This window comes from Poecilia mexicana, unplaced genomic scaffold (assembly GCF_051168715.1).
Source record: "Poecilia mexicana isolate PSO_F unplaced genomic scaffold, ASM5116871v1 scaffold_13, whole genome shotgun sequence".
Lineage (NCBI taxonomy): Eukaryota > Metazoa > Chordata > Actinopteri > Cyprinodontiformes > Poeciliidae > Poecilia > Poecilia mexicana.
In genome coordinates this window covers 19,472,608-19,499,434 of record NW_028263382.1, presented here as the reverse complement: position 1 = coordinate 19,499,434, position 26,827 = coordinate 19,472,608, and the positions used below count along the sequence as shown (strand labels likewise).

General features: G+C 42.9%; 1 protein-coding gene across 3 annotated transcripts; it reads right to left on the bottom strand.

Annotated features, from left to right (window-relative positions):
* On the bottom strand, positions 1-24,064 carry tiparp (TCDD-inducible poly(ADP-ribose) polymerase). 3 transcript variants are annotated; one of them, XM_014998093.2, is made up of 7 exons: positions 23,756-24,064; positions 21,838-22,842; positions 12,408-12,597; positions 10,938-11,125; positions 5,977-6,276; positions 3,287-3,544; positions 1-1,338 (listed from the first exon to the last, which is right to left on the bottom strand). In XM_014998093.2, the coding sequence occupies exons 2-7, from the start codon at positions 22,815-22,817 to the stop codon at positions 1,149-1,151; spliced, it is 2,106 nt and encodes a 701-aa protein (XP_014853579.1). In that variant the 5' UTR covers positions 22,818-22,842; positions 23,756-24,064; the 3' UTR covers positions 1-1,148. The 3 variants fall into 3 exon arrangements, with proteins under 3 accessions (XP_014853579.1, XP_014853580.1, XP_014853582.1); XM_014998094.2 differs by having other exon boundaries at positions 23,870-24,064; XM_014998096.2 differs by having other exon boundaries at positions 23,894-24,064.
* Positions 24,065-26,827: the final 2,763 nt, after the last annotated feature.

Below are 26,827 nucleotides of genomic sequence, written 5' to 3'. Positions count from 1 at the left end.
TTTGGTCGTTTGCTCTTTTAATTTCTTTATTTAATCAATGTTACATTAAAACTAACATAAATAAACTTTTTATGAACAAAAGGCACACAGTTCAAATATAAACAAAAAGGAACACCTGTACAGTTTGTCTTAAAAATAAAAAAAGAAAAAGGAAAAAAAGACAACAAACAAAATGTTCTACTGTCTCTGAGCGAGAGAGCGGTCTAAGAAAGAGATGAGCTTCAGCTGATTTGTTGACAAAAAAAAAGCTACAGCGCAGCCCAACTGCAGCAGCGCGTTGTGCAGGCGTCAAACCGTACAACTCTTCAGTCACCCTGCAGACAGGAACCAGAGCGTAGCCGGGAGTGAAGAAAAGACGAGCGACTGGGAGCAGCTTCATGGGGAGTCCTCTTCCAGGAGGTTTACAGTGAGACTCGTCTCCATTGTCTGGATGAATAGGCCGCGAGATCAACGTCCACTAGATCAAGAGGTTCAAACACGCAGCACAGAGTTTAAATAAAACATGTATGGGCAGGAGGCTGGGTGAAAGGAACTGATTTCTCTACTGAGGCCTCTGATTGGCCCAGTTCTGATTCCTTAACGTTGTAATTTCACTAGCTGGTCATTCACAGTACAGGCAGGATATTAACCATCTCCGACAGTGTTTGTCCTCTAAACATATTCATGTACACATTAATCCTAAATAATAAAAAGGGACAGAGTTTTTTTTTTTTGTTTGTTGTTTTGTCCTGTGTTTGCTCCAAAGCAAGAAAACAAATCAAATCTGCTTTGGCTCAGTGATGAACATCCATGGGATCCTGATTCATTAGGCGTGGTAAGTCCACTCAAGTCTGAACACCAAGAGAAGCTGTCCTTTGCTTATCCAGTTTAGTCCAGTTTAATCTGGTCTAATGCAGTCCAGTTGAGAGACGTTGTGAATCGCCGAACATCTGCAAGCATCTCCTAGTCTGCTTTCACCTGTTTAAAGTACCAGGTGGGCACCGCTGGACCGCAGTACTCCAAAAGAGTTGGTTGGATCATTTGGTTTTAGTTGGTCCTTTTTGAAACTTCATAAAAACCCCAGTCCATCTGTTACCTTAACGGGGCGCGTGCAGACCGCCGCTCACAAGCATTTGCAAGCACAGAGGCCAAAAGTTCTGATGCAGGACTTATACGGCGACTGTATTGGGTACCTCCTCGTAGTGAATAATAAAGTAAGGGTAGCTCTGGTCGTCGTTAAAAATGACATAAATCTGGGGGTCCACCCAGTTGTCCACACAGGAGTCATAAAGGTCACTGGAGGAGTCCCGAGGGTTGATGGGCGGAGGCCTGCGCATGGAGGAGTTTCCTACGGTGAACCTGAAGAAGCAAAAACAGAAAGAAGACGGGGAAAAAATATGAGCAGTGCTACAAGAACCCTGCAGGTGCCACTGAAGGCAAGAAAGTATAAACTTTTAAACATTAAGACTGTTTAAATGTAAATTTACACCGTTTGCTTTTAAAGCAAAAATATATTCCGAAGCCAGGAAACCTCAGATTCCTGAAACCAGACAAACACAGCTCTGCTGATGACTTAAAAGCAAATGCAACACTCGGGCACTGCGGTAAACAAAAACATGGACTAGTTCCTTGACAAAAGAGACCTTTTAAAGAAAACCGTGTTGAATGGATCTGCGTCTACAAGGCGAGTTGTTTTTTTTTGTTTTCTCCCAAGGATAATTTACCCAGGAAACGGGGCGAGGTTCACGAAAGTAAATACCTTAGAGGAAGGACTTCTTATAAGACCTTTCTTTCTTTGTCGCGTGATTATAAAATTAGAAACTTGGCTTCAAAGAAAGGAACAACTTAAATCTAAGACCAAGTTTTTTACAGAATCTGCAGTCAGACCATTGAGGCAACCATGGGTGTCGTTCTAAGTCTCAGGAAAATTGGTTTTGTAGAACTGTGCAATGGATTTTCAGTGGCTGAGTGGATATTTTCGGAGTCACATTTTATAGATGCATTACTGTATTTGAGATTATCCCTGCGAAATTCAACAAAAGGAGATTGCGTCCAGAGAAGTGAGTTTTTCAGCTGCTTCCATTCACTTCTATTTTGTTTTAAAGAAGAGGTGCATGGCTCTCTAGGAGAGATTGTATCTTCCAGTCTGAATGCTGCAGAGTTTCAGCTCTTTGACTAACAAATCTTTGTCATTCATGATAAATTACGGGCAGAGTAAATTATATCTCCTGCAGGCTAACGCCTGTCGACATCTATCCCGACTTCGTCCTCCTCACTGGACAAATTGTGAAATGAGTCTACATCTTATGAGCTCATATTTCAGTTAGAGTTTGCTATCGCTAGGCTCTTTTTCAGCAGCCATTTAACCATGCATCATATCCAGAGTTCAAATTTCCATATGTATATTCATTGCTTTCCATCTGTCTTGTTCCCACTTCATGCTTTTTTTCTCCCCCATTTCTTGACTTTGCACAGGGAAATGAATGAAGATGAGCTTCAAGCTCAAACATGACTGAAAAGCAAAAGTTGTAAAAGTTTTGATGTATGCTCCAAGTAAATGAATGAAATGAAGCATTGCATCGTAACTTGAGTTCTCATAAAAAAAAAAGCCAATTAAAGTAAAAAGACTCTTAGTTACAGACAAAGGCTGAGAGTAGATGTATGAAAGCAAAATCTTTGCCTGTTATGTGGAACAGATTGAACCCAGACTTGGAGAAAGAGCGCGTTTTCCTGTGTGTGCCTGATTGAAGGAAGGGAGGGGGTGGTTTCCAAACCACTGCACAATTCCCTGGACGCGCCATGGACTGTCTGCCTCGGCATAACAAAGGTGGTGATGTATGATGGGCCCAGCCAAATCAGCTGTTTTACATGTGCGCCTGCGGATTTGACTTTTGTTTGAAAGAATGGGAGTAGCACGGCCCTGCTGAAAGATGGTTTATGGAAAAGAACCTCAAGATTTTCCTGATCCAAATTAATGTTGATGCGTTCTGTAAATTTTATCGGCAGGAGTTAAGTGGAGAGGGGAGAGGTAGGATCAAAAAATCTGTTTGGAAAGAAGTACGTCCTGAAGGGAACCGACCTGTCAAACACACCAAACTGTTCACTGAGGACACTAAAACCATGCGAACGCCAATAAACCCCGGATACATCAGGCCTTGATTTAGCATTTAATAAAACTATGATGTATCCAGTTCCCTCTAAGTCTAGTAGAAAAATATAAACAGTGAAATGCCACCAGTGGAATAAAGCGATGCTTTGTGAAAACAGAAGCCGTCTCGTTCAGTGGGATAGACGCGCTCACACACACCTGCCAGTGAGGACCTTGGCCAAGAACATGCAGTGGACTCCCTTGGGCGAGCGCTTGGAGAAGTTGTGGGAGTAGAAGGCCCTGCGAGCGAAGTAGGAGCCCTGGCCGAACATGGTGGCGTGTTTGCCGCAGACGCGCGGGTCGAAGTTGTGCTTGCAGATGCCGTCCACAACGTCGGCCGAGGTGCCGTGGAAGAGGTGGCGCTCGCTCAGCAGCCGGTCCATCTCGGACATGCGGCGTGACATGTACTCCTTCTTCCTGTCAGAGCACACACAGAGGCGGACATTGAGACGGGGTTTGGTCACTAAATGTTATCAGAAACGGTTATTTGTTTCTAATGTGAATGAAACAAGCCATTTGGGACAAATACTACATGAGTGCATCTCACGTGAAAATACGGTCAGAGTTTATTTTAATCATTCATTTAAAAAGTGAAAAATTTTCATGCGAAATCATTACACACACACATCATTTAATTCACCCTTTCTAATGTTAAGAGCAATAAATAATATACTTTAAATAAAAAAATCATAAGATCTACTCATGCTTGCTTGTCAGGTGTCTAACAATCATTGGTAGCCTCAATAAGGAGAGCAAGTTATAAAATTCATCAAATCATAGCAATGGAAAGTTGAGTGGAAGGAAAAATTGTTAATAAATAAATAAATAAATAAATAAAGCAGCACCCATAGCAGAGCTCACGGCAGCATTGAGAGGATAGTGAACATAGTCCCATTCCGATGTTTATGGTAGATTCCCATCAAATTAAAAGCAGCTGGAGGCGCAGATCCATCCAGAGTCTGGCCTACAGCTGATGGTTATCAGCTTAAAACACTTCCTGAACCTGAGACAATGGAAGCATCTTAGCTTAATGCCCAGAGTCCTCTCATCAAATAAAAAAGTCCCAGAGTCAGAAGGAGGTGAAGAGGCACAGAATCCAATTTGCTTTAACAATCAGCAATAATTTAGGGAGCGATGTCATCTGCCAGGGCTCTGTGTTTTATCAAGCCCAAATCAGTGCAGCGGTTACCGGGAAACCTTAGAGCACTTCATGCTTCCTTCTACTGATGAGCTTTATGGAAATGCTGATTCCATTTTCCAGCAGGAGCCCACTGCCTAAAGTACCAAGACATGCTTAAATCACTTGATAGGAGAGCAAACTAATATGTCCTAAACCCCACAGAGAAACTGTGGACTATCGTCAAGAAGAGTGTGGAGTTGATGTCCACTAATAAAGCAGCCTGGGCTTGACAGCATGTCTTAATATTTGTGAAAGAAACTATGACCCAGGAGGAACATTAATAGATATAAAAATGTTCTCTTGTGCTCGTATGATTTTGAGAGAAACTGAATTTTGTGTTTTCATTAGTTGAAAGTCATCATAAAAAATTAAGAGCAATGGTATATCACTCTTAGTGGGATGAATATAGATAATTAAAATGCAAGATTGGCTGAAGATCTTGTATTCGTTTTACTTTTATTGATTCCTACCCTGAATCTGCAAAAAAATAAAACTTTAGAGCTCATATTTCTTCAACTACCAGCACTGCGTGTACACATCACCTCTGTAATGTAAGCAGATCAATGAGGAACGCAGAGGAGAAAGCGAGGTGAGTCACCGAGGCTGTGTGACCCACAGGTGAACTCACACAATGCCACAGCTTGCGACATGACACTGCATGCAGCGCGCTGCTCGCTCGCACGCTCCCGATTTCCTACTACCCCAATTTAGTTTGCAGCACTCCGCTATCGCACGCAGATGAACTCGCGCAAACAAGAAGTTATGGTTTCGCTGCAGCAGCCAGACTGTGGGAAAAGGAAATCGAGAGAGAACCAGTGAGGGGGCATCGCTTTCGGAGGTGGCGAGGCAGACACACACAAACACACACCGGCAGTCATTGTGAAACCGTGCGGTACTGGTCGGTGTGGGAGGGTTCAACTGTCGCAGCTGATAGGAGAAGGCCTGCTTCGACCACAGCGGTTAGCCCACTGCCTTCACAACAGGAACATCATCATCACCAAACATCTCCCCATCTGCTGTGTTCACACACCACTGTCGACACGTTCTCACGAAGTCCCACACAGCTGGCATCATCTGGCCTATTTCGTCTCGATTCTTCTCTCGTTTAGCTTCAGATATGATTATGACCTGATTTTAAATGTGCAAGGAAGGTTTGGAACGAGTGAAGTTGCCATTTGCGATTTCCAAAAAAAGAAAAAACAGAGTGAGCTTCCAGAGGCACAATTTGAGAACGTTTAGCATTTAGGTGGTAGTTGCAGGTTCTACAGAAAACTTGCCAAGACTGGAAAAAGTTTGCAGCATTTCACCTCTGTGGCGGATCTGTTTCTAACTCGAAACTCTCTTTCACCTGACACCTAAAATAAATTCACCTGTGAAATTTAACACCAGTATAATCTGAGATGTCCTGTGAAGGGGTATGCTAGAGGACATTGGCTACGTCTTTAAATGTGGTCACATTTCTCAACTGTGACAAGTTTATAAAGTTTTATACCTCTTAGTTTCACACAGGAACTGACGATGAGTTCAGGTAAACAACAGAAAAACCAGTTGCGTGCCAAAACCGTTCGCCACAGCTTTAAGAAATGTCTTGCGTGCAAACATGCCAGCAGCCAACTTTCTCACCTCGACACACAAAAATGATCTTCTGCTTAATTCAACAACTCCTCACCTCTTATACTTCTCCCAGAGGAAGGGGTTCTGGACGCGCTGGATCTTGATGATCCTGAACTTGGTTTCTGATACTGTCTTGTGAAACAGGCTGTACACCGTCCTGTAGCTGCGGTCTTCGCGCGACACGGGCACCCGCAGGAAGTCCTGGCTCATCGGCATGGGCAGCCATGTCTCTGGAAAAAGGCTAGGAGGGTTGGTCGATGTCGGTGAGAGGGGATGCGGCGAGGAGACGTCCATCGGGGTCGGTGCAGGTGCGGACGTGGAGGGGAGAGCGGGTAGAGAGAGACCACCCAAAGTCCTGAAGAGGAAAAAGAACATTAGGTCTTTTAGACTAGAGAAAATAAGCTTTATTTAGAAACCACAAAGTGTCTCTGTTAGCCGTGATAGTTGCAGAGTAGGCTGTGAGCTGCAGAATAAATAACTGAGAAATTAGTTTGTTGTTTATTAAAAATGAAGAAGAGGGCATAAGGAAAAAAAAACATTAAAACTGAATGTACTAACCAAGCAATACCAAGAGTACCTCCACTGAATTGGACCACTCTAATCCATATCTTGCACTTCCTCCAGCACAATCCTGAGGTTCTGGGTTTCTTTTCTAAATACCTTCTTTGTTATCAACTTCAACCCAAATTACAGTAAGAAACTAGAAACTTACTGCACATAGCACTCAAGTCTCCATCACGTCTTCTATGTTTATTGCACATCTCCATTTTGTTAAGACTTTTCACAACATCTTGTTGCTGCTTTAAGTAACAGAACGAAACATTTCTAAGACACTGATTTATTTGGTGTAAACAACATGGCAACAAGTAAAGAAATAACAGTTTTCATGTGACAAACCTCGTGTGACGAATCACATAAAATCCCAATAAAGTAAAGTCAGAGGTAATATAGTTTGTGGTTGTAATCTGCAGCAGCATTTTACTGTAACCTAGTTAGCTAGAGCTGTATGTAACCTAGTTCTTATTACAGAGAAGTGAGCCTGTGAGCAGACAAAACCGCTTTTTAAAACGTATTAAAGTTTCTTTTTCTCGCATATCCAGGAACATCACTCGCAAATCTCTGTAAATTTTCCAGCAGAGAATCAACACGCAAACCAACAGAGGCCGGATCAGGAATGATTACTCTCTGCTCCGTTTTGCTGCACCTTATTAAAAGCCCTTCTGCTGCATTCTGGAGCTGCTTCATTAAACGCAGAATTAGGTGCCTGATATATAATCCGGCGACCACAGCTCCCAGTCTGAGCCAAGATGAAAGTCAAAGCAGAACTGGGTCTTCCACCGATCAACGCTCACATTTTAGCCCCACAGGAGGAACTGCTCCAGACTGTCTGCACCAGAAGAAGAAGCAGTTTGTAGTCATTAGTAAAAGCCTAAAGTCAAGGTGACGCTCGCCACTACGTCTGCACGCAAACGCCCATCTGCAAGCTTTATGCCCACGCTTTTCCACAGCGACGGCTCCCGTTTGTTTCCAATCATAAGCGTTTCCAAAAGCCTCCATCTGCTGCACGTTCGGAATCACATCCCCTCCGACTGCCAGCCGTGACAGATCCGAACTGCAGGGCGGCGCCGCTGCACGTCAACCGTCAAACGACACGACAGGATGGTGCGAAAATGAAACCCAGACACCAAACAGGAGAAGATGAGAACAAGGAGGACTGGGTGGGGGGAGGGAGGAAGTGGGGGGGCTAAAAGAACGATAGAAAAGAAAGAAAATGCCAATTGTGGAGCTGTCATCGCTGTGACAGAAAAAGAAAAAAGTCCTCCACCACGTCTGGCATTTGAGTCAGTAACAGTAGTTTTCCTGTCAAGTTATCACCCTCTAAGTGTAAATGCTGTTAGCTCTATCATCCATACTAAAGTGTGTGTGTGTGTGTGTGTGTGTGTGTGTGTGTGTGTGTGTGTGTGTGTGTGTGTGTGTGTGTGTGTGTGTGTGTGTTATGAAGAGGCTCTGAGGTAGTGTGACAGTTATTCTCGTCTCTTTTCTTCCACTCTCTCTTATCTTGTCGGTCTGGTCTAAGAGACACCCACCACCTCCCTCATTCCCTGCGCTGCAATCGAAGTCTCTATTCCCTCGGCGCTTTGAGGAGATCACAGACAGGCTGCTGCAGAAAACAAGTGCGAAATGAAAAGGGACAGATGCCGAAAGAATGATGGAGGCAGGCAAGAATGAGAGCTAGGAGGGAGGAGGGAGAGGAGGAGTGATTAGGAAAGAACAGGACAGGAAAGAAGGAAGAGCGTTCTAGGCTTAGGTCACTTAAAAGGATGATTAACTGGCTAAGATTTATCCAAATTGATAAGTGATAATTCCCTTACTGGGAACCTTAGGGGATTTCTTTCACCATCAAAACTTTCAGAGCAGCCCTTAGTAATTTTGTAGTGTCTCTAGTTTCTTCTTTCATGTCACTATATGAATTTCCATTGCGGTTTAGGATAGGCATGTTAAAGGAAATGCTCTAAGTTTTCTCGTGGACAGCTGACTCTAGCCTTGACAGAACACAACGAACCAACTCCGGCAGATGACCTGGCTTCACAAATCTCCCCTTCTCCTGCAGACCCGACACCTTCTGCATGCACCATAAACCACAAGGAAGTGGTCTCGTCTTTCCTCTCCTGAAGCCACGTAAAATGCACATCTCTGGTTCGGCTGATGGGACTCAACAGTGTGCATTTGTTTACCAACTTTTTTCTTCCACTCAACTTTCCATTGATTGAGTTGCGTCACTGAAACCGCCGGCTTTATTACAAAATACATTTTTACTTTTACACATTTTAATCAGTAGACCTCTACTTAACCTCTCTGTGTTGTAAATTCAGGTTTCTTCTTATGAGATATTCTAATATTCTGACAAATTGAACTTTTCATAATCAGTCAAATGAACAGAAGTCTTCCAATGAAAGTTGCTCTTGTTTTTAGCTCATATTTTTTTATTTTACTAGCTTATTTAATGTAGACGAATTTCTTAATTAAACCTTTTTGTTTGTTTTATCAAAAACAGGTCTGCGCTGTAAATGTAATAAAAATAAATTAACTGAGATGCATGCGACTGAGTGCAGCTACTGCAATTTATTGATGGACAAACGCAACCAGCAGTTGAGCCATGGATCTGGGCTCCAGCTCCCTGCCGTGACGTTTCTCACCCTCATCAGTGCGACTCTCCGGAGCTCCGAGTCTGGAACCCATTTAGATCCTCTCCGGCTGCTCTCCCTTTCACCCTCGCTGCCTGTGTGTCTCTTTTCTTCTTCTCTCTGTCTGGTTCTTGCCTTTACTATATGTTTTTTTTTTTTTTCCCCCCTTTCTTTTCTCCGGCTCTCTCTTGACTGTTGTGGCCCAGTGGGCACAGCTTGTTCTAGGAAACCTGCTCTGCACCAGAAGTATCTGCAAATGGGCTGAAATGGCTCCACTTGTTTCTAATCAGGTATCACTTGTTTCCAAAGTAAGGCGGAGGAGAGTGCTGCAGGCACATCTCTTCGCCGGTATAAAGACGGGAAAGCGGGGCTTGAGAAAATGAGTGTGAGAACAAATTTAATCCCGTCAGAAGGGGCGGGAGATGGGGGTGGGGGGGTGGGGGGGGTTCACAACACTGGGAGCATTAATTTCTTTGTCTCCATGATCCTCCCGCTTCTTCTCATCTGTTTTCATTTGCTTCATTATCTCATTTCACATCTTGTCTGCTCCAGGCGTGCTTTCCCCTGCACAGGACAGCTCCTGTGTCCTGGTGACAACATTTGACTTGCCAAAAATCTGAGCCTGGGCTAAGTGTTGGTTCAGCTCCGGCTGCCGATGCGTTCTGAAACGGATCAAAACTGGACGTGGCGTTCAGAGCCTTTTGAGCATTCAGCCCTGACTGTGACATTGGCATTGTGTACCGGCCTGTGTGTGCCTGCACGTCCCTAAACACAGAGCTAGGACGCCCGGGGAACACGGAGAGCCATGAGGAGACAGATTGTTACACGGTAGAAAGCCAGCAGTGAGAATTACACAGCAGTACTGCCAGGAACCGTGTTTTTTTTTTTTTTCTCCCCCCTTTCTAAAACCTCAAGAGTTCGATGCTCTCTGACAACACCGAGTAGAAAGAGATAAATTATTAGTATTATGCTGATGTGCTGGAGAGTACAATGGAAAGCAGAAGTGAGAACAAAACAGCAGGCAAGAAAAAAATCAATAAAGTGATTAAGCTTCACCTCTCTGCTAAGGACTGACCACTTTCCCTCATTATTTATGAGGTTTCATAACTTCAAATCTGTGTGAAAGCTGTTTTTTTCTGCTCTTTTCTGAGTCAAGCAACAGACGAACATGTGAGGCTGAGATCAATAAAACACTGTTTCCTATATTGATCTTGTATGAAACTTAAAGCTTATAGTACAAATATCATATTTATCAAAGCCATCAACAACATTACAGATGAGCTTCAAAATCACAGCATCACTGTTCCCACCTCAAATTTAAAAAAAAGCTTCATTTCTACATTTACTGCGACTCAAATATGCAGTATGATAGTGGTAGGAGTGAAGGGTAAAAAAAAACTTTCATTTTGACATTAAATGACATATTTGTTTGGCAGAACTTTAGTAATAAAGTATAGAGAGAGAATTTATTTTCCCCCCAGCAAAATATTTCTAGAAATTAACAAGGACTGCAGCTAAAAAAAGCAATCGGATTGGTTTTCGACAACCAGATAGATATATTGGTGCCATTTCCGATGCAATAACGATAATATGAATCATATTATTTCTCTCCATCCCTGAAAACAAATGCACCAGCATCACCAGCTTAATTAATGCCATTTCTTTAAAACTACTGTACATTGAGGTTACAACCAAACCAGTTTGGTGGAAGCACCCTCAGACAGGGAAATGCGAACGCTGACAGACAGACTGCAACGTTTCTGATTGAGGCTGATCTCGACTTCCAGACCTAAACAGGAGTAACTGGATCAGAGTGAACAGTGATATTTACTGGAGGTGTGGCGTGAGGATCACAGACGACATGAACATGGGTCGCTTCTTGATCTGCCGTCTGAAGCCGAAGACGGCATTCTGCTGGAAGCCCTCCTTGATGTTGAGAATATACTGGTTCTGTAGCGTGATGAATCGGACCTCCTTAAGGCCCCTCGAACTTGCCTCTTCGATGAGCTTCACCACCGGCTGCAGGGCAGGAGAAAACCAGAAAGAGGACATGAAGAAGTGAGACTGAGTCACTGTCCAGCTAGTCAAGCAAAGCCAGCAGGGATTAAGGTGGATTGTTTTTAAATAAAACCAAACTAGAAAACACGGATAATGAGTAATTCTCATCTCCTTTCCCTCTTCGTCTGGGATTTCTCCCATTGAACTCGATTTCTCCAGCAGTATTTCAACCAGGCGAACAGAAGGAGGACTTGGGAACAAATATTTTTTCATGCTGTTTTAAACTTGTAGTCTGTCATGGTTCAACATCGGCAGCAGAAGAAGTGATCGAAGCCATTCAGTTCATGTTGGCCACATTTTGAAATATTGAGCAATTACAGTTTAAGCAAGAGGAATGTCTTGCTTAAACTGTAAAATGGACTTGTTTGAGGTTTACATGGCATGTCGTAATGTTATTCCCTTAAGTGTTGCCTTGATTCTTTCATGCATGTTTCAGGAATCCCTGAATCTCCCATGGCAACCATTTGCAGGTGCCTTAACACCTGCTCTCACAAAGCACCGCCTTCTCCTCGCAGCTCCTCCCTGGAGATGCAGTCTCACAGACCACCTCTCCCCTGCGACTCCCCCACTCAGCTCCTCCAGACTAGCGGCAGCAGGAGTTAGCAAAAACTTTGGTTGGCCTATGTGTCTGCTGAGTTTATCATATGAACAACTTCTTCTCTAAGAGCGTTTGTAAACGCCATAATGAGGATCATTGTTGAGACAGAGGCTAGTTTCAAGGCGTCAAATTTCAACATCAAATTTCTTTAAGTCATGTTTGATATATAAAGCATTTTTACAACAACTGAAGGTAGCAGGTATTTGATTGCACTATGAAATGCCAACATGTACCTTGGAAACGCACAATACTGCATATTTAAGACATTTTATTGCTGGCAAAGTTGCTGCGGTTCAACACAATTTACTTTAAGCGTCACTGAGCTGTTGCATTAAATACGTCACGGCCAAACATTAGCGATTGGGTATAATTGTTTAAAATTAACGCCTCCAGCAAGCAATCGTTTCTCAATATCAGAGGGTCCAGATACTCTGTATGAAGCAAACTGTAAAACAAAGAGCTGGTTTTTCGCCAGGCTCCTGTTTCACATACCTAGTCTTCAGGAGTGCTTGTTTGTGTGTTTCTAACTTGATCGAATCACAGCAGCTAGTCGATTGATTAGTGCAAGCAAAGTTAATGTGTCTGACCTCGTGTTCACAGGGCGTGAAATAAAGCAAACGCAGAGAGAGGCAGAGAGCGGCTCACCTCAGAGTATTCCCTCCAACCAATGTTGTCTCTGCAGTAGTACTTCCACACTGTGTGACAGCTCGGGGTGGAGTTAGGGTTCGCTGCAGGAACGGGAAGAGGGCAGGGGGGAGTGGTCAGCCGGCGGATGCAGTCAAACTCCAGGTCACACACTCGCATCGTCGCAAACTCCAGCAGAAACACCCGGCCCCTGAAAAAAAAAAAAACACATATTCCAGTTAAAAATGAATCAGCAACTTCCAGGGGTTCAGCGGTCTTTGTAGGAAAGAAAAACAAAAAAAATACCCGGCCAATCATTCTCAAAGCTGCAGCTCAGTGACCTTGCAGTTAAATGGTCCTGCTTTATATTTATATCAGCTGCCATGTGACCAAACATGTGACCACTAATGCAAGCCATGTGCCCCGGAGAGAGGCGACCAAACCTTCGGTTGCTCAAACACAGTGAGTCACACAGGGTGACAGCAGTGTGTGAGAAGCGAACAGGACATTTCCCTGAAAACACACACACACACACACACACGCACACACACACACACACACACACAAATGACTCCATGATGAGTGAAATAAAATGTTAATGCCTGCTAGGAGAGTCACTGTGATGTTTATGTTTATACCTTTATATTTAACATTTTGTCATTAAACACCAACAAGCCAAAAAGTTTCATTTTGCTGTAATTTGACTAAGAGCGCTGCTGTGTTCCTGGATGCTAATGACGTTCACTGATGGACCAGACCTATGAGGCCTTCGCAGAGCAGCTGTGATCACACTGAGATTAAGTTACGCACCGCATTTATTAATTATGTGCCTTCTCTAAGCAACAGGCACATCATTTAAAGGAGGGAGAACACACTTGCACGACACAGTTGTCAGCTTTTTACTCACATACTTCAACTTCCCCATTTAGGCATTACTTACTTTCTCCGTCACATGCGATCCCAATAAAATGCACTGAAGTTTGTGGTTTTGACATAACGACCGAAAATTACGTATTAACCACTGAACTCAGTGGAGACTCATCTACCCAAACAGCAGGAGGCAACAATTAATCTTGCAATCATGCATAGTCATAGTCGATAAATTAGAACATATGTGTTCAAATGAGGCCCATTTGTCAGATCAGTACCTTTTGTAAGTAACCTTTAAGCAAGAATTAAACATACTTTTCATTAAACCCACATTTCTGGGGTTTTTTTATTGATCTGATGTAATTTTAAATACGTTTTCAATGCCTGTAAGTGGGAAATTATAATTAACAGAAATAAATGTTTTAAAAAGCCCTTCTACATGTTTCACTTAATGACAAAGTTCCTGAAATAAATGGTCTTTTCAGTAATATTCTAATTTATGAAATGAGTTTGTGCTCCTTTGACCCCCTCACTGTCTCGGCATGTGAGGGTTAGAAATCCCACACAAAAAACAAAATAAAATATAAAAATAATTGTATTCAGAGTAAGCTAAGGACCTCATTAGCATTCACCCCACTCATCCACCAGTGTTTAGTGGATGCATTGAGTGATGTCAGCTGTTTTCTCCGTTCCTCGGTCAGGTTTAAAGGCGGTTAATACTTACGCAGTCATTTACTTCACCTAATAAGATTTTAGTTAACTGAATTATGTTTGTTAAAACATAAGTTGTTTTTCCAAATTATTTTTTTTAAATGTCAAATTATACTGATCTTTATTTTTTCTTACAAAAGCGCTAAAAGGATAGAGCCTCCAAAGAGGTTAAATCCTTTTCATGTTCACTGCATGTTACATACAGAGTCGGGAACAGAGAGCAAATAATGATTCGACACAGCAGTCTGACTGCCCTCAGCTGACATTTTGCAAGACAAAAAGTGGGACGAATGCCAGGCGGTAGTCAGTCTGAGATGTTTTCCATGTGCATCACCTGAGGAGGAGCGTGCAAACCTGTTTGCTAATGCAGCGCCCGCAGCAGTGAAACCTCGGGTTATTATAGGTAGGCAGTAAACACAAATTAAGTTCTCCTTCTTGTAAGTGTAATTACTGGTCACTGAGGTTGCAGGGACCCAGACAATGCTTTCTGTCACAACGAAACAGCCTGAATCATTTTCCAAAACCCTACGATCACACTGGTTCATAAATAGCAAGCTGGACGTGCTGTTATCATCGGCTGAATTTCTGCCAAGTCATAAGGCGACTGCGTCTCCATAAGAGGAAGTGAAACAGCAGGCTGCTTAATGAGCACGTGCAGAAGCAAAACAGTGACTGAAAACCAAGACACAGACCATCATATCTGCACTACCAGAAAATAAGAGAGAATGCAGATGAATGATTTTCTGTTCTGTATATGAAAGCTGTTTTCAGCATTCAACAAGCTAGAGGGTGTTTCAGTTTCATGGGAAAAACAAACACAGCAGCTCATTTGAATACTGAATGCAGAACCAAAAGAGAGAAGCAGAAAAAACAGGATTATGGCAACGGGTGCAGCAAGAAAAGCACTGGCAGATAAAAGTGAGGTGGGCAAGAAGCTGCGACTGTGGCACTGAGAAGTTGGTGGGGGGGGACCAGTACATCTTCTGCTTCGCCTCGGGTCAGAGCCTTCTCTCCCACTTGTTTTGTTTTCGTAATTATTTCTCGTTTCGTTCTGCTCTGTCTACTCCTCAGAATGTTCCCCCCGTTTAGCTGCTTCTCTCGGTCTCTTCAAACCATCGCCACCGTGTTTTTTTTTAGGAAGGGAGAATGTGCTGACCAGGCACCTGCACAGACTTCTCTCTCAGTGCAGAACAGTTTCTACCAGCAACAGGGCGTCTGATGACAGGATGCATGAGCTTGTTTGTTCTTATGCGGAGATGAGATCCAAAACTTGACAGAACAGTGAAAGACTTTGACAATCTGAGGTGCAGAGAGTGAGAGCATGCCAATAATGCTTCAAATATAATGTTCCCTTGGTTTAGAGTGGAGATGCGCCCGTCAGTCAGCCGGTGATGTGAATCGCTCAGTTTCCCCTGTACATCTTTGATGTTTGTTTGAAATCTGGTAAACTTAGACAAAACGCTTTGATGCAGGCAAATTATCAAGTCTGTTGAATCCACAAAAGGAAATGAAAGAAGTCTTCTTCTGTTCTGGGCCTTTTGATGACAGCGGGTCAGAAATCTGTATCGGCCCTGAAGAGCCTAACTGGTTCGACTCTAGTTCACATTTATTTACGGGTGAACTACAAAAAAAAAATTACGGAAGTTCTGTGCTGTTGCTGTGCACTGCTGGTCAGCTGACTGAAATGAGACTATTAGACTCCTTTTGCTTGCAAGAAAAACATCCTACGCAATTTAGAAATATTGAATTAATAAAGGAAACAATGTTTTAAAACTGCAGTTGGTAAGTTATCTGTGGTGTGAGTGTAGCAGATAATCTTACTAATCTGTAGGGAGAAGAAAATGTATAATATAAACAATAAGTACTTAAAAACACCTACAAAATGTTAATCCTTACTCTATATTTGGTTTACTTATCCCAGTCAAAGAAGCAAAAAAAAAAAAAAAAAATGTTACAAACTACATGTTAAGTTTATTGAGCACTTGTACTTTTTTGTATTTCAGATACTTTTTCAAGTTTTGCTTAAACAAAACAATTAAAAAAATAAAAGCTTAATTCTGTTTTTCTCATAATTGGAAGAATCTCACGCGAGCACCGTGTCTAACTCACGTCGATGCAGCATCCACGCAGGCGGTTAAACCTGTGTGAACGATCAAAGGTTCAAGTTTCACTATGAGGATGGGACCTTTTTCACATTTACAGGCAGCCTCTCCACCTTACTGATTAGCTCCGTTTCTCACACTCACAAACCCTCTTTTCACAGACACACAGTCAAACAAAGACAGCTCTCCAGAGAGGTCAGACAATGATTCTTTTTTGTTTTTTCAAAGCTTTCCATTGAGTCGTGCTCCTTCCCTCCTTCCCTCCCTCCCTCGCTGCTAGACCAGTTCACACTAAAAATAAAATTCCACCGGTTAAATTAAGTGCACTCACATCCAGGGCTTTTGATGCCCAGGCCAATCCCAAAAGAAAAAAAAAATAACACGATGAAAATGTCAGACTGCTTCAAGTTTATGCAAAAGTGCATTCATGTAGGTCAACAGAGAACGCTTTGAAATTCAAACGGCAGCTTCTAACTCTGATTTAATGGATGACAAGACAGTGATGTGGGAAAGAGAAAAAATGTGCTAAGCAACGCCTTTCCTCGGATGAATGATGATTAAAACTTATGCCGCTGTCCAACTGGATCCTACATGTCGAAACACACACACACACACGCTCTTACATATAGTTGAACTTTCTCACAGGTACACACACAAGTACCTGCATACCACCATTAGCTGAGCCCTTGTGATTGTCACAAACTAGAAGAAAAAAAGATCACTCTTTTACAACACACACACACGCATTCTTTAGATAGATTCAAGTACACGCATGCAAACTCCATCCAGTCACGCCTAGATAAGTCAGTCAGTCAACCAAATCTGCTGACGAAGTCTTCTCTAACACACACACACACACACACACAACACCGCATTGATGTCACAAGCTCGTGTTATTTCCTCCTGCTGGACCAATTCACTTTCATGCCAAGCGATTCAAACGCCATGAAGGATGGCGTCTGACGTCTCCTGGATTGTTCCTGTTCAGGTGCATGCCTCAGTCAGCCATCACATCACAGAGCTCATAGTTCAGGGCTTCCTTTCTCTACGCATTGACGCTGTTGTTACACAATCCCACAGCTACCTGGAACAGGTTTTACTTAGTATAATAAAGATTAGATAAAAGGAGAAACACAAAGTGGCTTAATGACAAAGCTTTTGCATATTTTGATATTTCTCTAAGGGCTTTACAACCTCAAGAGGCAACATGTGAAGATCCACCCTGGACCCCCCCCCCCCCCAAAAAAAAAAAAAACTAAAGCAAAATGCTAAAGATGTACGCCACAATAACTAAAACTTCTGAATTTGTGAACCCAGACAGAGGGAAACGATAGAGGGACTGAGGCAATCTGACTAAGAGGAGGCAGGACGACCCAGACCTCGCCTCTCTGATTCACGCCATGATCTGTGTGACGCACTATGGACTCAAACACACGCAGGCTCCATTTACTCTATTTACCAAGGCTGATCATTTTCAACAATGTTTCTTTTCGCGTAACCCAGCTCATATTAACAAGCCCATTTATGTTTTTTTGTTTTTTTTTCCACTAGGTAATGAGGAAACATGGAAACCCCCAGCGATATAAACACAAAGACACACTCGTGCACACACCTTGGTATCAGGTCGCTCTGCCCTTGGTGCTCAGTGACTCTTTATGTCAGTTAATGACAAGCAAGGCTTTTATCACATGGCTGACAAAAAAATCTGTCTCCAACGCTCGCTCAAACACACCTGTGAATGCGGCTATGTAAAACTCGGACGCACTCAGCTTCAGTTGACTGCCGCCTGGTTTTATTTCAATTAAACCCGACTAGTTACGGGAGATGTGCTGGAGGGTTTAAACACGGCTGAAAATAAAAACTGACACAAGTCACTTACATCAGCAAATATGAGATGCAGTGAATGTACGACACGGGATTGACTTTGACATTCTTACTTCCTGCTGAGTTCATGCCTAACGCGGATTAGTCAGACTTCCACTCCTGCTCATCATATGGATGGGATTATGTGTTGTATGGCTTACACACACACACACACACACACACACACACACAGACACACACTCACACATGTGGGAAAGGATCAGGCCAGGACGCATGCTGTAGCGTACGTGCAACAATGCAGCACTTAACCAGATGCAGATCCACTTTTTTTTTTTTCCTGCCCACTCCTCTCGCGTGGCTGCACAGTATAAGAAGGCAAAAACAGACCTTGGTTGCCATACCGACAGAGAAGCTTCAAGAGACATGTGCTCTCCCTTCTATCACTAATGATGTTATCACTTGGAGACACCTTCGTGCTGTGTTTGTAGTCTTGCGTGCATGAAAAGACAGGCTGGGCTGTGTGTTTGAAGAAAAGTAACCTGGGTGTTCACAAACTCACTCACACACACACAGAGCAGCACGCAAAACTTTATCAGCGTTAACGTCCCAAAGTTTAATGACTCCACTCCCGAGTTTCAGCCTAAAAGCTACAGTAAATTCAGAAACTCGCTGTCAGATTCCTCAAAAGAAGGGAAACGCTGGCATCCAGTAGACAGAGTCTTTCTACACCTTTCTACACTCCCAACATTTACAATTAAATGTACAAAAAAACAACTGCTTACAGCGAATGAAACAGCTGAACAAGTGAAACCCCACACCCTCCGCATATCATTATCAGATATGTTACAAGATAATAAATGTTCCTAGTTGCCCTTTCTAAAACAACCCAACCTGTTTTAGACTGAAGGCCGAAAAAAATATATATTGAAATGTTGCAGCTAGTTACGAGTCTGGCTTGTTGCCAGTATTAAAGTATTCCTAGATTTTAATTCAAAACCACAAACATCCACAGCTATGTCATTTCTGTTGTCAAAATGAGAAGTCAGAGAAAGCATCAGAGTACCTCAACACTTCCTGTCAGTCAGCTGGCTGAAAGAAGGCCACTACAAATTTACCAAAAGGAAAAATTTGGCCTTTTGAAAATGTTACCAGTTGTCGTCAGCAGGGAACCCCGTTTTCTGCTTTCAATAAAGGCAATGAGATAAGATGCATTTGTGTTTATAATTTGGGTTAATACCATGATACTGTAAATACCTCATAAGAGCCAGGAATAAAAATCTAAATTTGTAATACGTCTGTTGTCTATTGTGGCAAATCACAAAAAAATTGCGAGTGGTTTTGAGCAGCAAAATACTCAGATCTTTATAATTAAGGGGTGACAATTATTGTGAAGTATTGCTATGAGAGAAAACAAGTACTGTGATAAAAAAAATAGCAATTTACTGTTAACATGAAAAAACTAATAATTTTTGTAAAGCCAAAAAAAAATAATGTTGGAGTCGCCAATTTTGCCTTTTGAACTATTTTTTCTTACACTGAAAGTACCAATAAGTATGTTTGAAAAGTATGATTGAATGCAACCATTGTGTGCCATTTAGCTCTACCTAATGCAACTCCTGTAATCAAGAATCCTATTTGACATTAGCTTCGTTTTATTTGTCAAGTAATATTTGCAGGGCTTTGACTAGTCAGAGACACACGTACTGCCGGAAAGATTGAAGAACCTTCAAATACTTTTTAATCACAATTTTTAGCTTTATGACACTACAAGCACAATAAGATATTGTGACAACAAACATCCATAGTATTCATCCCTGTTTGCAATAATAACAAGCATGCAACAAATGCGGGGGCATTTTTTTCCCCCAGACATTTTTTATTTCCAGCTGGCGTTTCAGTTGAGCAAGCCAGATGGTCCTGTGTGATTGTGTGAGAGGTTGACAAACTAAAAAGGTCACAAAAAAAATAAATAAATAATCTAGGCTGACTCCACCAGGTGCATATCCTGTCAGTGACGCAGTGTGTGCTTTGAATGCACTTTCAGCTGGAAACATGAACCAACAAGTTAAGCTAATAGACGAAGCGGCAAATAAGTGAACACCCTTAAGCCAAAAACAACAACAAGCACAGAGAGCTGCCTCAATGGATTAGCTATGCTGAAAGATTGAGGAGACAATGGTGAAATAATGCGTCGCTAACTATGCTAATGGAATACTCCAAAATATTAAACGTTGACACGAATAATAATAAAATAAATAAACTAAAATGGGCTCAATTTGGAGAAGCATCCCTGTAAATGGGAACACGCAGATAATAAAGAAACTTGTGTTCAGAATAAGGTCAGCGTCTTGCTGAGCGGCCCCATTGTTTGCTTGCGAGCAGCACAGTTTCACAGGAAGCACATGCTCCTCTATGTCACCCCGCTGGGGTTTGCCAAGTGCTTGCATTAAAATGTGTCTCTCCACCGAGTGCGAGAGAGTAAAAGGTAGGTTTATCTCCCTCTACTAAAAGGCATGCGTGCGTGTGAGCAGTGCAAGCCACTCGGTTTACCCGTGCAGCCGTTCGTGAGAGCGTCTGCACGCCAAAGTGTGCGTGTGCGTGTGTGTGTGTGTGTGTGTGTGTGTGCAAATGTACACTCTATTGTGCGCGAGGGGACAAGCTGCCAAGCGAGACTGTGTCACTGACCACACAGTGCATCTGACGAGTGGGGGTGGAGGGGTCAGGAAAGTTCATGAGGGCTGTAAATTCTGCTTTGGTTGGAGCGCTGGCCAATCACAGGGCTGCGTTTGGGGGGGTTTGGGAGCAGGGAAGTGCAGGAAACAGATAGCAGATTATCGGGCTGCCAGGCCGCGATAGCTGCTCAAATAAAGAGCAACAACAGGGTGCACGCTAACCAGAGGACACGCCGGGACAAAACCCCGACCTATAACACACATATATATATATATTCAAAGTAACGTTTACTTGGCCGTCAGCACAACAGCTGGGGGAGCTGATGCTTTCAGTTTGTCGGCCGATGGTGAAACCGAAGACAGAACTGAGGCTGAGGTTTACCGTTTCAAACGAGCCTGAAGAGGCGGACGATTTACAGGCAGCCTATGAGCTTTCCGCGCCGCTGTTGCTATGTCACAAATACTTATTTATCACGACCACCGGGGGATAAATTGCTACACATGTCAACGGGTTTCTTTTCAGACGTATAATGTTACACTGGTGTACACGATCTAGGTTGAATGGAAACAGTTTGGTTTGCTGCTTTGAAAAGAAAAATGTGATTTTGTGTCACTCTACACACGCCATAGAAAGCAAGGTTTTAAAAAGGTTTTTCACACACTTCCTACATTTCTCTGGTTGTCTGAGGCATTCACTGTTGTCCCGCCCCCTTTTGTTGCTGCACACGGTCATTCAAGATGGCTGAAAGTAGGTTCCCTCGCTTAAAAGAAATACAAATATAGATGTTTGGAAATGATTCTAGTTGCGAGATGTGTAATCAGTCATGGTGTGGAAAACACATGAGTCCCACCCAGCACTCTTTTTCAAATATCGATTTCTTTTTAAAAATTATTCTTAGCAAACTCCAGCTGGTGTATCTATTAGCTGCCCCACCACCAGATAGCCAATGCAGTTACCAAGCTAATATCAACTTTGTTCTTGTTTTACTCTATAGAGTACTTGAAAATTACTCCTTAATTTAGTACATTTCTTCCAAATGTCCATGCATTAACATAAAAATACCAATAAATAGACGTTATGAACAACTTTATAGCTTTTGTATAATGCTAGCACCAATAGGAATATCTGTCGCTTCTATCTAGGTATAAATTTTAGTTTTTACTTTGTGTGTTAATATCCAGAAACTGTTGTTGTTTTTTTTTTGTTTGTTTTACTCAAAGTTGTACCTTCAGATGCCAATACAGTCTCCAGGTTCCTGTGCAGATACTTACTGGTACTTGAGTCGGACCTGTTCCTGGTCTGGGTTGCAGTACAGTCTCTCCAGCTGCTCCTGGGAATCGTCTGCTATGCTCTGCCATGTCTGAGTGTTGCTCCTGCGGATCTGCCAGTGGTAGGGCAGCACGGTGTGGTGGTGGGCACAGTCGTTCCCAAAAACACACCGTCCCTGGAGGAAATCCACACAAATGTCTACAGAGTCCGACTGGTGCGTGTGATACTGGAGCTGAGTGAGTAGCTCAAACACTAGGTCCAGGGAGGCCTCTTCGCTTTTATTCTGGAACAGCACCCCTTTGTCTGGCTGCAGGAGCTGGGAGCGGGGATCCTGGATTGCAGAGGAGTCTTTCACTGAAACACTTTTAGCGCCAGAGGTTAGGAGGTCTTTGCTTTTGATGATGCTCCCCTCCTGGTGAGGAACCTGGGGTGTGACTATGGGAGGTATATCCCTCTCTGAGGGTGGGATTGTCTCCGTGCTCTCAGCAGCTCGGAGGCCAGCTTTCAGCTGGGGTCGCTCCGTTTCCTCTAGCTCCGCAGTAGTATCGGCTATCTCCACGTCGACGTCCCGGCTCATCAACCCCTGGACTCCGGTCGCAGCCGCTGCATTCTCGGCGGCTCCCGGGTCTTTGAGACACACCTGCCCCACGCAGCTCTGCTTCACCACCGCCGCCGCGCACAGGGTGCCCGGAGTTCTGCCCGGCTGGCTGCGGGGAACAAACACCCCATCCCCGGACACCAGAGTATCCGTGCTCAATAAACTAGTCAGTATCGGATCCAGGGAGCGTTGGAGGCATTTGTGGTCCAATTTCCTCTGTTTCTTCCTGAAATAGGGTTTCACTAGAGGTATTTTGTCCGAAAGCCCAACGATCGGCTGCTCCGTGAAATCTTCCGCTTCGTCCATATTTAAACTCACATCCAGCGAGATTGCAGTCGGCACACGTTCTGCGGATTTCTGGAGAATGTGCAAAGTTTTACCCATGTCCTCCTGCTAAGCCCGGACGGTCCTGGAAGAGAAAGAGAGAATGAGGTAGTCATCAAAGATAACAGCCGTAATCCTATAATCTCAGTTTCCAAGGTGAAGTCATCGCAGAGATTAATATGCTGCTTGGGCGAGCTATTATGCCAAACACTCCCTGGCTTTCCTTTCCTGGGAAGGAAAACCTCTGCCGCCTGTATGCTGAATCGAAACCCCCTCTGTCTACGGAAAGTGATCCCAGATTGACCCCGCACATTAAAAACAGGAACAACACCGCAGCAGCCGCATAACACATCAGTCCCTCTAAACAGCCTGTTACACCGATTCTCGTTGGGGAAGCAGGAAAGGTTGGCCGATCGAAGCGGGAAAATATTACCTAATCCCGCTGCAGGGAAGTTGAGCCTCAGATTAATCATGTCAAACGAGAACACGTCCCCCTTTTTTCCCGTTAAGTCCTTTTGCTCTCCGGCTAACGTCATGCCTGCAAATTACAGCTGCGTATCCGCACAGGAGCGATAAAATCAGGAGTGTAACAAAACCCCCACTCAGCCTCCCCCGGGACTATATTTTGATCACGGGAGTCCGATACGCGGGCCCTGCCGACTACGTGCCGCTTTACATCACTGCCCGAGCAAGTTCGCACGTAGGCTCCAGCTGACACAGCCACACACACACACACACACACAGGGCAGGCAGCTACTGCAGCGCAGAAAACAACACAAAACACCGAGGAGATTTTACTCCACAGGCCGAAAAGCAACTTTCGTTCCGGTGAAGAACTATCAGATTTTACAAGCGCAAGGATAACAAAAAAAAGGGGGGAATGAGGGAGAAATGGTTATAAGAGAAGCACTGCTGCTGCTATTTAAATTCCCCATTAAGTAGCTTCCCCACAGACGATACTTCTTTATTCTCCGAGGCTAAAACGAATAATACGCTACCTGCGCGACAAAGTCCACCCCTCTCCCCCCGTTTGCGGCACTCTTTCGTGGTCAAAATCCATTGTGTACATCGGGCGAAGCTCCAGATCCAGTCCGGATAAAACAAGCTAGTACCAGAAGTAGTATCCGTGCCCAGACCTGGGTCGCTGGTATCCCCCTGCTGTTTCCCTCGTCGCTCTCATGCTCTGTCTTTCATCTCCTCTCTTTGTATCCAGGACAGGACAGAAAAGGCGCAGAAGTGAGCTCAGCCGCAGCGTTGGACGATCTGCCTGGCTGCCCCGGCTCCGCACCGCTAGGCTCCGCCCCCTAACCTGCCAGGGGCGGAGCTTCGCTTCAACCGCACGTACACAGAGTCGTCTGGTGGCCGCAGATAGAAGCTGCAAACAGTGTGTGTGTGGGGGGGCTTTTAATTCCAATGTCATAATGCAGCAAGTTATAAACGATTAAAAATGCTTATTTGTACGTCTCTTGGCGAAAAATACATCTGGGAATATATGTACTGTGTATAAAGGCAGCCCTGTACTATTGTAGTAAAGGGATGTCAAATCCAGGCCTCAAGAAGCAGTATCCTGCAACTTTCAGATGTGTCTCTGCTGTAACACACATGAATCAGATAATGAGGTCGCTAGCAGGACTATGGAGAACTTGACTGGACACTGAGGAGACGATTCAGTCTTTTGATTAAGGTGTGAATCCAGGGACATGTTTGAAAGTTGCAGGACAAGGCCAAATTTGAAGACCCCTGTTCTAGAGCATTGGTTCCCAACCCTAGTCCTCCTCAGACCTTTTTTTATTTTCTTCTCTGATGGTTTTTAGCTAAACCACACCTTACCACACCTTAAATGTGGCCTTAAAGGATGCTAAAAAAAAAACCAAACATATTCTTTTAATAAACAATCCAATCTGAGATAATTTATAAAAGCTGGAGAACTATAAGATATTAAACTTCTGTGAAATATTTCAATGGAATTTAATCTTATTTTCAATTAATAAAGAATGTTAATCAGCTGAACTCTTTCATTTCTATATGTCTGATAGCATAGTTTCATCTTCTCCATAATCACATATACCTGTATTACGTTTCCCTATTATGAATGAGGTACTATTCATGGTTCCCAAGCTCTTCTGTTCTGCTGTTTTACATGTCTCCTTCCTCCCACACACCTGACTTAAATAAGTAGATGATTAACAGGCTTCAGCAGCATCAGATGGCCTGCAGAGGAGGTCATGAAATAATTTCTATCAGGTGTGCTGGAACAGAGACATATCTAAAACATGTAGGGCCTGAGGGTACGGTTGGGAACCACTGTTCTAGTGCATCCCAAATATTTGAATGTTGTATAGATGTGAAATATTTATTTTCATTATGTATAGATTTATTACACATAGAATGAAAATATTTCAAGTTTTTATTTTTTGCAGTTTTAATAATTATAATTTGTGACAACAGTGCAGGGCCCCTATTTTATTTTAGGAGAGTCTCAAAAAATTTTTCCTTTTAGTTTCTTTTAATAAATGCATGTTTTGCAAACATTGTATTCTATATAGAATGCATAGGCCAATATTAGGTGAGTTGTAATAATATTATTGGGATTCTTATGACGAAAAACAATATTCAGGTATTTGAAATTTATCAAGTTACGGTTGATTTAAATATGGACCTGTTGAACAGGGGAAATATTAAACCTACCGAACATGTTTTCATACATGTAGTTTGCATTAGTAAAATATTTTTTCTTTAAAACATAGGGCACCAAAGCTGGCTCCAGCCTGTGTGTCCAAATCCTTGTAAATCCGGCCCTAACTATGACTTGCAGGTAAAGAAAACCCAAATTCTATATCTCAGAAATTAGAATATCACATTAGACCATTTTAAAAATTGTCCTTTTAAGCACAAATGTCTTGCTTCTGAAACACATGTTCATTTTTATGCACTCAATGCTTAGTTGGGTCAATAGTCTGTGCCTCTTCACTCTTCCTCCAGACCCCAAGACCTTGATTTTCAAATGAAATGCTGTATTGACCGTTATCTGAAAACAGGACTCTAGACCATCGCACAACAGTCCAGTTCTTTTTCTTTTTAAACCAGGTAAGACGTCTCTGATGTTGTGTCTCATTAAGGAGACAAAGGATCTAATATGCTCCATAAAGACAGATAAAATCTCTCTTGCCTTCCATCTTGTTAAGCTGACTTTAAAATCTATAAATGGTATTTTTAAAACATTAACCTCAGTTAATACTGGAGACCAGACAATGCCTATTGAGTACTGTCTCATAGAGCAAACACTGCATTGCACTAAAGATAATGTTGTGCAAAGTGTCATGAAAACCAAACAAGCTTACTGAGCTCTTATTAACCTCCTAATAAAAAAACTCTGTATGGGTTTCATAATGTTTCTTAAAAGGAGGTGAAACTCCAGAGAAACTATTTGAATGCTTTATTACTCAAGAGTCCTTTTGCATGAAAGCAAACATGAAACCTATTAATCTAAGCAAACTGGATATTATTGATTAAGAGTTTCAGAAACCTAATATTGTTTCAGTGCAGCTGATCTGCCTAGTTTCCATAAGGGAGTGAACTGGTTACTGTGTGAGTCAGCCTTTCTCGCCTGCTTGTTTTACCAGAAGTAGTTTTTTAGGAACCTGCTGTGCTGCACCGGCTTCCGGCCGCAGTTTCATCTTTTGAGCGTGCTCAACAGTTTTTAGTTTCTGAAAACTGGACTTTTCAAACAGCGTTGGTATGCAATTATAAAATCCTAACCATTTTTTGCCAAGAAAAAAAACAAAACAAAAAAAACAACAACTTTTTTTGTCTAAAGAATGTTACAAGGAATTGATGATCAGTGCGTTGCATAGCAAGAGATATCATATGCATTGCACCGTTTGCAGGAATAATGGGTTCCTTGATTTAGCAGTTTCTCAAACTTTCCTTTTATTGCTGACCTTAGATGCCAGGAAATTTAAGACATCTTATCCGTCCTCTTCAGGATCCCTGTGTGACTCATTTTGCAGGAAATTGACAACACCTTTTTGACAAACAGTGAACTCAACAAAGCAGTTCCAGCGAGGCTC